The sequence below is a fragment of the Canis lupus genome, chromosome 1, assembly GCF_011100685.1.
Source record: "Canis lupus familiaris isolate Mischka breed German Shepherd chromosome 1, alternate assembly UU_Cfam_GSD_1.0, whole genome shotgun sequence".
Lineage (NCBI taxonomy): Eukaryota > Metazoa > Chordata > Mammalia > Carnivora > Canidae > Canis > Canis lupus.
In genome coordinates this window covers 87,471,533-87,484,192 of record NC_049222.1, presented here as the reverse complement: position 1 = coordinate 87,484,192, position 12,660 = coordinate 87,471,533, and the positions used below count along the sequence as shown (strand labels likewise).

Here is a 12,660-nt window from a genome sequence, read left to right as displayed (position 1 = left end):
AATGTCAGTCATTACTCTGGGGCAAAGAAAAGGCAGAGAATCAAATTTTCTTTCCAGCAAACCCCGACAGTAGCAAAAGTACTGGCTATGGACATCTAAACCTACCCAGACACCCCCATCAATTAATATCATAAAATAAATGTCTCTATAATGACTGCCATCGGGACATAATCCCTCAGACTGGATTTAGTCTGACGGGGATTTCACTTTATAGTCTGGAGATGACAAAGTCAGAAATTTCTAGCTTCGTAATGAAATTTCCTACAACCTAAACTGATGTTCACAATATAATTAGGTATGCAGTCTGAATAAAACTTCGCATTTGGGCAAACCTAAAATAAAATTCAGACAACAAAGGGGAAACATTTTAATCAAATAGAGCTCAAAGATAACGAGATTTCTGTCTTCTTCCTTCAATCCACTTTTTGAGTAAAATGGTAACTTACAAGAAGAAAATTTCAAGTGTAAGATATATTCTGGGCTGATTCACATTTAGTCCAAGTTCTAACACCTCCAAACACAGTAGTCGACAATCCTGACAGTCACCATGATTGCTCCAAGACACTGGAATAACTTGAATCTCTAAAGAAAGACTACATTTCCTCCATTATGCTTTGTTTATTCAGACAGGCGGAAGAACTACAGTGTAGAATATATTTTCGACAATAGAGAAAAAGGCAAAAGAGTTTCCTGGTTATTGCTGCAACAGTTAGGATTTTAAATCAATTACTCTTCAACAAGTCGTGTTAACAGAGCCTTGAGGATATGTTCCAGAATATAATTTTGAGCCTCATTTTTTTCTTTTTGGACTTTTTCAGTAACTACAGAGGTACATGGCTCCCCTTAACAAGCAAAGCCAGGCCTGATCTGTGGTAAAAATTAATATATATTTATATATATAGTGATGAATACCCTTGACTCTGATAGGCTTCAAATGAGAGGGTCTGGTCTCAGGTTGGAATCCATGGCAGCCAGGCTACGTAATGTCCTCGGGTCCTGCCTGAGGAGCACTGTACCACCACGAAGGCAGGAAGGGAACCAGTGTTTCTGGATGGCCAGATGCCAGAATTCTTTCATATGTTGACTCATGTGCTAACTCATTTAACCAGAGTTCACAGACCCAGAAACAGAGTCTAAGAGAAACGCCTTGATATTGGAATATTCATGGATATTGCTGTCTGGATTATGCTGTCTGGATATGCTGTCTGGATTTCCTTCAAAAGTATCCAGAGGAGGATGTAGGTGGGTATATATAGAGAGATTCTAAGCTTGGCCATGGACTGATAAATGTAGGGGCTGGGTGACAGTCACAGTGGGTTATTAAAATATTCTCCAACTTTTTTGTATGTGACAATTTTAACAATAAAAATTTTGCAAAAGATACGCTTGGGATTTTAAAGTGCCTATGGGGCTACTTATATGCTACTTCCTGGAGCAGCCCCTTGGTAGTCTTGTAGCTAATACATATTTCCTGAGCAGCTAGTATGTTCCCAGCAACGTGCTAAGTTGCCTCAATTTATGTGACTATGTGAACAGCAATAAAATAAGCATGAAGCATTTTTGATTATGTACCTTTGTTTATTGAAATAGTTCAAACTTCATATGTGATGTTTGGCAATATTAATGAAAGGTGTGGGTCACCTTTGATAATTCTCTTCATCACTTCTCTGTGCCTCGGTCTGATCTTTGAGATGAATGATTTTATGTTCTTGTGAACGTCAGCCACAGCATTGCTTTCATTCACAGACACTGAGGATGCTCCTGGGATACAGGTATATGGGATTCTAGAGTACATGCAGCCTCACTTCCTTGCCTCTCTCTCCCTCTTATTTGCCAGGCAAAACTCCAGCAGATGCTTAACTTAATTTTATGACTGTTCTGTCCCTGGAGCTGACCATGGCTTCAAAGAAAACACACAATCCTGGGGGTCTGTGCCTCTTGAAATTCGCAACCACAAATACCAAGTGGGGCCAGGGTGCGATGGGGCAATGCAACATTCCCCTGGTCAGGTTACTCTCCTTGTCTCTACATGAGCTGTAGTTCTTTCCCTTAATCTCCTCTACCTCCTCCCCTTCCACATTCTTTGCTGATGACCTCCCATATTCTTTTCTTTATACAGAAACTGTCTACAGAGAAGTACCTGATAATCCCAGCAGAAAATATTTCATCCTACCCACGTCTGTGCCCATATGCTCTGCCTTCCTTCCTGCTATGCAGGATGAAGCTGTCCCTTGTCCTAAGGCTGAGCTCTTTATTTGTGCACTGAATCTCATCACCTCCCTCTCTCAAGGACTTTGCCCAAAGTCCCTTTTTTTCCTTCAAAAGTTTACTTCTTCAGAGTTCTCACTAGCCCCCCTGTTTTAAGAATATACCAGTGTTTGCTAAGAATGGCCTTGCAGCTTCCTTGACGTGTCTCTTTCTTACCCTGGATGCCCAATTTATTTGCAGGTCCTCATGAGTTATACCTTAACAATACATCTTAGGACCAATATTATATGATTTACCTGAGGCACCTAGAATAGGTGAATTCATAAGGATATAAAGTAGAATAATAGTTGTCAGGGGCTGAAGGGAGGGAGGAAGGGGGAGTTAGTGTTTAATGGGTACAGAACTTCAGTTTGGAATGATGAGAATGTTCTGGGGATAGACAATGGTAATGGTCATACACAAGGTATATGGACTCAAAGACACTGAACTGTGTACTTAAAAATGGTTCAAATGACAAATTTTATGCTATGCATGTTTTATATTTTCAACAAAGATCAGTTAAGAAAATATCTATGCATATATTTGAGTCCAATCACGTTTTACTACCTCTTTTGCTGCCATTCTATTTCCAACTACACGCAATGCCTCCTGCATTATTTCAATGGCCTACCAAAATGTCTCTCTGCTTGAAATCCTGTCCCTACCTCAGTCTGATCTCTGCACACAGCAGCATAGTAATATTTTAAACCCTAAAGTAGATCCTGCAATTTGCCAGATCAAAATTCTCTTAGAATAAATTCCAACTTTTCCCAAATGTCTTGCTCTTTATTGAATACCTGGGGCTTTTGTCTCTACTTTCACTCTCCTCAGAATGTTCTCCCCACCATGGGCTCCCTGACTTCATTCAGGTCTCTGCTTCCACGTCACCTCCTCACAGAGACCCTCCCTGACCACCTGCTTCTACACCATCCTCTCAATGCGCAGGTGCCCATGCACGCAAACAGGTGCACGCAGGTTCAGTCATCACCTCCCGCTGCTCTATTTTTTCTTTTTTTTAAATAAAGATTTTATTTATTTATTCATGAGAGACACAGATAGAGAGAAAGGCAGAGACACAGGCAGAGGGAGAAGCAGGCTCCATGCAGGGAGCCTGACGTGGGACTCAATCCTGGGACTCTAGGATCACACCCTGGGCCAAAGGTAGGCGCCAAACCACTGAGCCACCCAGGGATCCTCTCTATTTTTCTTAATAGTTCTTTTTACTACCAGATATCATATATTTATTTATCAACTTATTTCCCTATTACTCTGCCCCTCTGGAGTTCAGCTCAATGAATTGTCAACAGCTGCTTTTCCAGACCTCAGCCATGGCTGGTCTATAACAGGACTTCAAGAAGTATCTGTATCTTAAGAAGTCATGCTTGGAACTGTCGGAGGCTGTGCTCATTGAATTTGAAGTTTAGTAAATTGCAGATGGGAGAGTGTTCCAAAGCAGGTCACTGTTCATATCCAAAAGGGTTCCCGTTTACATAGTCTTTCAGGAACCAGTGACAATACTTCAGAAGGGACTGCTGACTGCAGTGATGGGGGTGTGTGGAGAGGGACGAGATAATGGATGCCAGAGTGCATAGACACATCTAAAGCACTGGTGCTCGTAATATATTATCATTAATACTTAGCGTTTTGATGAGAAAGGGTTCAAAGTTCTCCCAAGCAGGATTCACTTATTATTTAAGGAAAATATCCTTCAGAAGATTATTGCATGTAAGTAAGAAACAGACTTGTTGAAAGGCTACTGTGGTAGGCAGGTCACCCCTAAGTGATGAGGAGGAGTGGCACTCTGATGAGAAAAACGCACAGTGCATCCAGACATCCCTGGTGTCATCCGAGGTGTGGGGGTGATGAGGAGTGCTATTGTGGTAGGGCGGCTGATTTTCAAGAGACCAAACTGGGGCCTCAAATGGAGTCCCACCATTGTGTTTTAGATTTCTTTAACTGTTGGAGGGAGCTATAAAAGCAAATGAAGTTTTTAGAATCAGCTTACAAAAGAAAGTTTTATTTTTGATTGGAAGAACTACATTGCTACTGATTATGACATAGTGAAAAGAAATAGTGTCCACATTAGAAAGCAGAGTTGCTGTTCAAAGGTATTGATGGGAGATTGATTGCCTTAAAGGTTTGTATTCGTACTTCTGTCTCCTATTATAACCAGGTCAACTTTCCCCCTCATTAGTCCTCTTCTGGAGGCTTCTGTGTTCTCCAGGGGAGGGGAGGGGAGGGGTGCTGCTAACTAGATTGAGGTCTCAAGGTCCTGCTCTACTTTGGGGAGCCTGGGTCACTCCTTAAGCTCTGAACACCTTGCTGCTCCTTCCCTACTTTTTGGGGTGAATGCAGTAGAAAGAGAAGGAGACCAACTGACTTATGAGTTGCTCACTTGGAGGGTGGATCCATCATCTGGGTTTGCCTGGGACTGAGGGAAGATAAATCAATAATAAATTGGAGACAGTGACGGGCACTTGGGACAAGTTGATCACCCTCTCAGATTAAGCTTAGGGACAGAGCTGGTGTAAAAGCTAACTCGTAGGTGTTTTTCACTACAACTTGTGGGCAAACTGCTCACCCTGAGCCTTTTTACTTCCTGTGACCTCAGAAATCTCCTCTGGGTCTCTTTAACCTCCTCTTCCCATTTATTTTTTACTCAATGGGAGCCTGTGGGTTTCTACAAATCTTCAAATACAGATCTCAAAGCAGAGAGAACAATTATGTTTATAAAATATGATCATTCCAACGGCCATCTGGCTCCCCCTGCCCCCACCTCATTCCAGCTACTGTCACTTAACCCAAGCTGGGGGCTCATCCCTCACCCCAGACCTAACCCTGTTTGTGGACTTGGAGCAGTTCAAGAATCTCTGGCCTGCTTCTCTGATCTTCTGCCTCAGCTTTGTACTTGGGTGCATGGTTCTTCAGCCTAGACCCTTGACTGGGTCCCCACTTGTCAATGTTTCTGTGTGCTTCTCCCTGCCTTGGTCATCTAGCAAGGGTCCACTGTCCCTCTGAATGGCATGAGGTGTGTGTGTGCAAGGGCTGTTGGCTCCTCCAGCATCTTTGACACCCTTACTAGCCTTGGCCTGCCTTTTGACTCCATGCTTCTGGGCTCTGCTCCTTATTGTGGCCAGGCCACCATACAGGAGCCTCTCCAGGCCTCTGCTGCAGGCCATCCACACATTTAGCACCTCTGGGAGCTTTTGAGAGAGGTGACCCTCTAGGTACTTAAATTACAAAAAGATATTCCCTTTAGGACAACCAGTTAGAACTACAGCATCCTTTCCTTGGGCAGCCTGTGAGGCACTGAGCTTGGCACACAGAGCCCTGGCTGGGTTTAACTCCCCCAGCACCCCTGAGCTGGGTGTATACTTCCACCACCACATGCCTAGCTCTCTTCCTAACTACTAACTAGCCAGGCTGCCACTGGGTCTGGCACAATGACATTCTTTGCACTGAATCTGACCCTGAATTTGTTCTTTGTCTATCCTGCTCCCATCCTGCATCTTTTAGGTCACTCTCATTTAGATTCTTATTCTTAACCTGATGATATATACAAAGTAATGTTTCAGCCTGTCAGAATCTAAGTAGATACCACTAGTTACCTAACATTTGCCTTTTCTAGCAACTATTGTAATACAACTCCATTTTAGTTTTTACAAAATCTACCACCCATTGGTTATAGTGCTTTGTTAACATTTGATCTCTGCCGGTTTCTGGATCGATTTTCTAGTCTTTTCTATTCTTTTTTTCTTCCAAGAGAGGTTTAGCTTTGGATAATCCTGTTTTCTCTTTCCAAAGAACATTGGGGATCCTTAGATAGAAGACGGTTTCCTAATACAACTTGGATTTTAGGCCTACACCAAAATGTACTATTTCAGACTCTTCTGTGAAAAAGAGAAAAACAGTAGCAGCTCCTAAGAGTGGGGGCTACAAAAGGCATAAGAGAGAAGGTGTGGTCTGATAGGGAGAACATTCCAGTTCTGGGAGGAAGGTGGCTCTGGCAAGGAAAACCCACCCCAGACAGGTACAGAGAAAAGAATAGGGAACAGCCATTTGGACAAGCTGAATCACAGCACACTGAGCTTTTCGAAACACATCTAGCCAAAGAGGAGAATCTTTTGTTATTTAGAAACATAGGCTTTGAAAGTTTGATCAAATAGATCCAAGTTTCCCTGAAGGGACATACGACTACCCTAAATGGGGAGCCTGCCACGAATCCTCCTCAAGTGTTAACTTTGTGGAAACAAACTGAAGTTTATTTTGTGAGGAAAGATAGTGGATGATTTTCCTACCTCTGTTACATTTAAATGCAAGCCACTTAGTGATTTGAGAAGCACTGCTATTTTCACAATGTCACCTTTTCATAGTTCATTGTGGGCACAGTCAATACAGCATAGAACACCTGAGTATTTAAGAGGTACTTTTAGTGTCACCATCAGATATGAATTATGTAGTGTGCATACACATGCACATATATCTAAATATATTATGTTTAAAGACAATAAATACATACATAGAATTAAGATACAGAATTAAAGTTTATGAAGATGGTTACACAGGATACTTTTTGTTTACTTTTGTTCAGTTGCCTTGAAATTCCATCGTGTAGGCAGATCTATGCTAAGATCAAAACTTACACATATGTAAATATCTAACATATTTGTATATTTATATATAATAAATTTTATATAGTTACATATACAAATTTTATATCTAATAAATATATTGGATATTTATATATATATTATTTTTAGCCAACAAAAATAGCTTAATAAATAGAAACAATTTCTCCAGGGTGCCTTTCCTCCTTAGATAGAGTACTGTGTAAAGGATGTAGAGAAATTTTGGAAAGAAAAGTGTGTCTGTATGCGTACACCCCAGATGGGATTGGGTTTCTCACCTGTGACAAATGAGCACTAGTCCACTAATCATGTCCAGTCCTCCTCCTCCAGACGACTTCCTCAGGTTCTAACCACTGGCCCAGCAGACACATCATGGTCTGTGTTTGCAATTTGCTCAAGTTTTTATAATATTGCCACATGGTATACTCGAAGTTACTCACTTTCCACATGTTTGCTGTGAGGTATGACAGCGGGAGCAGTCACCTACTTACTTGTGTTTATCTTCTGGAGAGAAATATGCTTTTCCAGTTGTCTCCTCAGCTTCACCTCAGCTCCATATTTCCCGGTGGTCCCATTGTCAGCCAGAATGAAGTGGGAATGCATGCTGTTGAGAACAGTGAGCTTGCTCATGGGATTGGACATGGTCTGATATGGCCGGACCACCTGCAGGATTTTAAAAGGAAGAAGCAGAAGTCAGAGGAAAAAAAGAGGAAAATATGAAAAGGAGAACCAGACAGAGAGGAAACAGAGAGAGAAGGATAAATCAATTCTTCAGTACAGAGAAAATGGAGTTTATATCCTCTTCCTAATACCGCTGTGGGGAGCAAGTTTTATGGTCAATGTCCCCAGTCCCAGCAAGATTACAGTTAAAGAATAATTTTATTGTATTTATTTATATGCTGAACTGATACAGAAGCTAGAGTTTGTGCTCTCATCATACTCAAAAACTGACGTGTGAATGATTGTGTCATTTTAAAGTCGATCTTTCATTTGCTGACAAACCACAAGTAATTTTCATGTTTACTCATGTGGTTTTTTTTCTTTTCTCCATGGTGTCCATACTCTAATGGGCAGAGCCGAGCAATTATGGTTCTGGAGGCGGGTGAGGGTGGGGGTGGGGGCCAGGGTGATCGTTTCTATCCAGCCCATTCAGTCATCTGAAGATCTGTTAATTAAAAGGGGGGCAGCCTGGGTGGCTCAGCAGTTTAGCGCCGACTTTGGCCTGGGGTGTGATTCTGGGGGCCCGGGATTGAGTCCCGCATTGGGCTCCCTGCAAGTAGCCTATTTCTCCCTCTGCCTGAGTCTCTGCCTCTCTCTCTGTATCTCTCATGAATAAATAAGTAAAAAAATAAAAAATGAAAAAATAAAAAGTGAACACTGTTCTTCTTAGACACCTTATTTAAGTGAAAATGTTGAATGTCAAATACATGTCTCCTGAGGTGGGTTATGAATCAAAATATTCATCTCTGCCTTTTTTGTTGTTGTTGTGTTATTTTAATGTCATGGTGAATTATACTACCTAAAACAGAGTAAGTCTTTTAGATTTTTGATATCAAAAGAAAGGCAAAACCTATTGTGAGTTTTAGTTGCTAGTTCTAGTTGCTTTGTAGACATTATCTATGTTCCTTGCAACAATCCTGCAAGGTAGATGCTCTTATGCTTATCTTGTAGATGGAGAAAAAGAACTGGAGGTAAAATAGGTTTTTCAAGAGTTTCTTACACACAGAACCAGAATTGACACCCAAGTATGAGTCCAAAATCTGTGCTTTTGTTCCCCTTTCCCACACTGCTTAGACACAACAGAAACAAGATGATATTTTGGAAATCTACTCCTATAATATTTAGGTAGAGAATTCACTCACGATTATGAAAAGGAATATTTCACAAGCTCATTGTTACCCAGGCCCAGTAACAGTTATCCCTGTACTGAATCATCAGAAATGACAGCACAGAAATAAATACTACTGGGTTTTTATTTCTGTGCCTTTGTGCACAATTATGGAATCGAGATGTTCTCATTCATTTTTAGTATGTAATAACTCACCATGAAAAGCTGTAGTAAGATTGAGTAGTTTGTTAAAGAAATTACAAAGTGGTTTAGTAAGGGCAGTCTTTAATAGTAAAGATCTCATAAAAGTCATTTTTTAGATCTTGACTCCAATTTCCAAATCCAAGTCTATGTGCCTGGCAAACAGAATCTACTCAATACATAGTGAATGAGTGAACAGGAAAACTTGAGACAGGCATGCTTTTGTTCAGAATTGAAAAAAAAAAAGGGGGGGGGGCCTACTCTTTTCTGAATTGTTTGGGATTTGATCTCATCTAAATTCAAAATGTGTAATTTTGAGCTTTTCAAATATCCTTCATTCCTTTTAATATGTCTTATTTGTTAATGTAGCATTAATATAACATTAATTCATAGCTTCATTTTAGTTGACTCTTAGTGATAAAGGAAGCTCATAACTTTTTGATTATTGTTTCCAGTAATGGATGGGATTTTTTTCCAGTAATGGAGCAGTATTCAATTACTCCTTTGTCTAGATGAGTGCATAAGAGTCCCCTAAAATAAAGAGACAGTGGTTTGCTAACTCCATCCTGAGTTCTTTATCACTGGAAGAGTAGGTCACTTGTGGTTAAAATTCCCATTTTGTTGTTACTCATTTTTGATCATAAAACATTCATTCTATAGCAAAGTACAAGTTAATAAATATTAATGCTTTGTTGAAAGAGGCTTAGCAGAAGGACTTTTCTCCTATCCTTAAAGTGCCTCTGCGTTGTGCTTTTGGACAAAAGAAAATACTTCAGTTACTGTTCTCTATTTTCTGACAGCAGGTTCCCAAGTATCCATGCCAAGGAGGAGGAAGACCCAAATTATTTCTCTGAGAGGCAGGGGACAGTGGATTTTCTAGAGGTTAATCTATGTATTATAGTGAATCCCAGACACTTGTTCTAACTGAGACACAAGAACACATTTTCTAATTCCTGGGAACCTAATGAAAGACCATCAGTGAACATAAAATTTTCAAATGAATAAGGTAGTGAAAGTAATTCTGGGCCATCTGACATACTTATCACAATCTGAGAATACCAGAACATCATTAAATCATCTAACTATACTCTATATGTCTGTTTCCTCTATCACATGATTCTAAGGACAGTAGGGCATCAGCCTTCTGAGTTCTGACCTTTTTTTGTGTGTGTGAAACATGGCACACCAGCTCTTTGGAAATACTGTTCCTTTGAATCAGTCATGGCAAGAGGGTCAAGTTTATAGTGTCATCCATGAATTTTAATTTCTTCATCTTACTGCTCCCCATTTCATCTGATCATACAAGTTAAAGGTGGTCATATTTTGGCAGAGATTTTGTCTGCTGCATAATAGGGGATGTACATCTGAAAAATACGTAAAATGCTCTGATTTATTTTCCCATCCTCACTAGAGGAAGATCTGCTGAATCCTGGAGAATCCTGAACATACGAGCCATGGAAATCTGTCTGAATCCTATTAGTTCTGCCAGTGGCTGTGTAAATCTGAGGCTCACATTTTTAATCTGTAAAAGGGAAATGAGAAAACCACTTACCTCATGGGGGTTAGATGAGATTATAGGTGCAAAGCACTTGGCACTTTGCCTGGTTTCTAGCAGGCAATCTATAAATGTGAATTCCTTCTCAAGCTTGGCTCTATTTTACCAACTATAAGCTGATTTTCCAATTGCTAGCGAGGGACCAAAATGGCACAATGACAGACAAATCACTGACCTTTGTTTTACTCAAGAGATTTGAATCAATCAATTTCAGTAAAGTGAAAAATCAGCAATCAGTTGGCAAAACACACAACGTGTTAGTACTTGGTCGCCTCCTCTCAGGCCATTTAAGAGGGCGATGCTCTGGAATTATTTGTGGATTAACTGAAAAGTTGGAAAGAACTTCCCAAATGCTTCAAGAGGAGTGCATTTTAGTCCAACTTGCCTACAAAACCCACTTAATATTCTTCATAACAAACATACCAGCAGTCTATTCTTGTTTGAGTTATAATTTGCATATCTACAAAAGACTTGCTGATCTTCCTGCTATGTTTCTCAAATAAGAAAAGAAATAATGTCTTTGTGTCACATGAATACAAATGATGTCTTCCCTCTGATAAAATTTTGGAGGTAATGCATCCACTTTCATTGTTAAGAGTTCCTAAAAAAGGACTTTTTTTGGAAATGTGTGTGTGTGCATGCATGCATGTGTGTGTATGCACATGAGCACATAGCAAGAACAACTGTGACATGTTCAGGACTTGGAGGCATATTAGATTGCTCTAGCCATTTCTCAGCCACTTTGTTTTTGAGAGAATCAAGCCCTAATGCCTGTACATAATAGATCAACTTTCCTAAGAATATAGGATGGTACCATCTTTGAGGGAATTAAGGGAGACACTCAAATAATTTTCCATGTTCATATTTCAGAAGAGGAATCTGGGTTGATAAAGGCTGAATGGCATCTGAAAGGCCTACATATCATGTGATCTTTCATTATTGGTAAATATGGGATTATATATACTTAGAAGGGAAATTTGCTTAGAAATGGATTTTAGGTGCTTTGTACTCTTCAGGTAGCACAGGTCAGAATACCTCTGAGTAATGACATTTTGCCTCTTTCTTATTCCTCAAAGGTAGATGGGAGAATTCTGCACTCTTTAATATATTTACAGCACTTTGTACGCTGATTGGTAAAATTCTGACTCCAAGGCCTCTGTATACCTTGACTCTGAAACAAAAAGGCAATGAAGTAGAAGCTGTTTAAGAAATTAATGAAGGTGGGGGTGCCTGGGTGGCTCTGTTGGGTAAGCAGCTGACTCTTGGTTTTGGCTCAGGTTGTGATCTCAGGGTCCTGTGATCAAGCCCCAAGTTGGGCTCTTCACTCAGTGGGGAGTCTGCTTCTCTCCCACTCCCTCTGCCCCTCCCCCATTCTCTCTATCTCTAAAATAATTAAATAAAAATCTTTTTGCAAAAGGAAATTAATGAGGGTGAAGTCTTTTTATGTAATGTATTTGTAGGTGGGGATTGATCTAGAGACATCATGGAAGATGTTAACATTCTTTATGTGCTGGTGTCAGTGTGCTACATTTCTTACCCATGGATGGGCTTAAGTGGATCATTTTGGAGCTGATCTAAGATACCTTCTTGAGTTTTCCTAGCTATTTTCATGCCTGTTCTGGTCTTACTCGAGAGTACTAATGGGTAGTCTGGAGATTGGGGGGGGTTCTAGTTCCTCCAGCTACTGATTTGTGACCTTGCGCAAGTCTTTCAACTCATTTATTCCTTCCTCTATGTACACATTAAGAATGTCTTGAGGAAAGGTAAGTGATGAATATTGTGCTGGCTTGAGGAGAAATATAATCTTGTACCTAGGTAATACCTTTCACTAAATGTTCAAATTCTATGTATTAAAAGAAACCTTTTGGATGGTAGTTTCTCATCTATAAAGTAGAGGAACTGATTGTAGTTTCTGAGAGCTTTCTACTTCTAAGATTGAGTCTGGACAGCCTGTGTTGAAAAGTACATTCACTTCTTCCAAGTTAGTGCAGAAAAACAACAAAAATGTGGTTCAGTCATGTCCTGGGATTTCCTCTGTTTTATAGTGCTTTCTACAATGCAAGGGCAGTTTGCTCATCTGCAACTTCTTTCCTGAACAGAACTAAATTGAGCTGCCTTGGGTTTTTGAGTCATCAATCACAGGCCTTTGGCAATCCCTGAACTTAGGACCTGGTGAGGTACATATTAACATGCCCCCGGCA

At 40.3% G+C, this 12,660-nt stretch overlaps 1 protein-coding gene and 1 long non-coding RNA gene across 16 annotated transcripts in view; one reads left to right on the top strand and one right to left on the bottom strand.

Annotated features, from left to right (window-relative positions):
• The window catches only part of TRPM3 (transient receptor potential cation channel subfamily M member 3), a 492,032-nt gene that overhangs the window by 209,227 nt on the left and 270,145 nt on the right, over positions 1-12,660 (bottom strand). For all 11 annotated transcript variants that reach the window (XM_038527093.1, XM_038527094.1, XM_038527095.1 and 8 more), the window contains exon 6: positions 7,367-7,538. In XM_038527093.1, coding sequence (XP_038383021.1) covers positions 7,367-7,538 — 172 coding nt within the window. The remainder of the gene's footprint in view (positions 1-7,366; positions 7,539-12,660) is intronic.
• Positions 1-12,660, top strand: part of LOC111096727 — a 130,907-nt gene that overhangs the window by 56,318 nt on the left and 61,929 nt on the right. The window contains exon 3 of one of the 5 annotated variants that reach the window (XR_005354189.1): positions 2,120-2,985. The exons of the other annotated variants lie outside the window; for them this stretch is intronic. This is a non-coding gene — a long non-coding RNA (uncharacterized LOC111096727). Of the gene's footprint in view, positions 1-2,119; positions 2,986-12,660 lie in introns of those variants that run through there. 5 annotated transcript variants of the gene reach the window in all.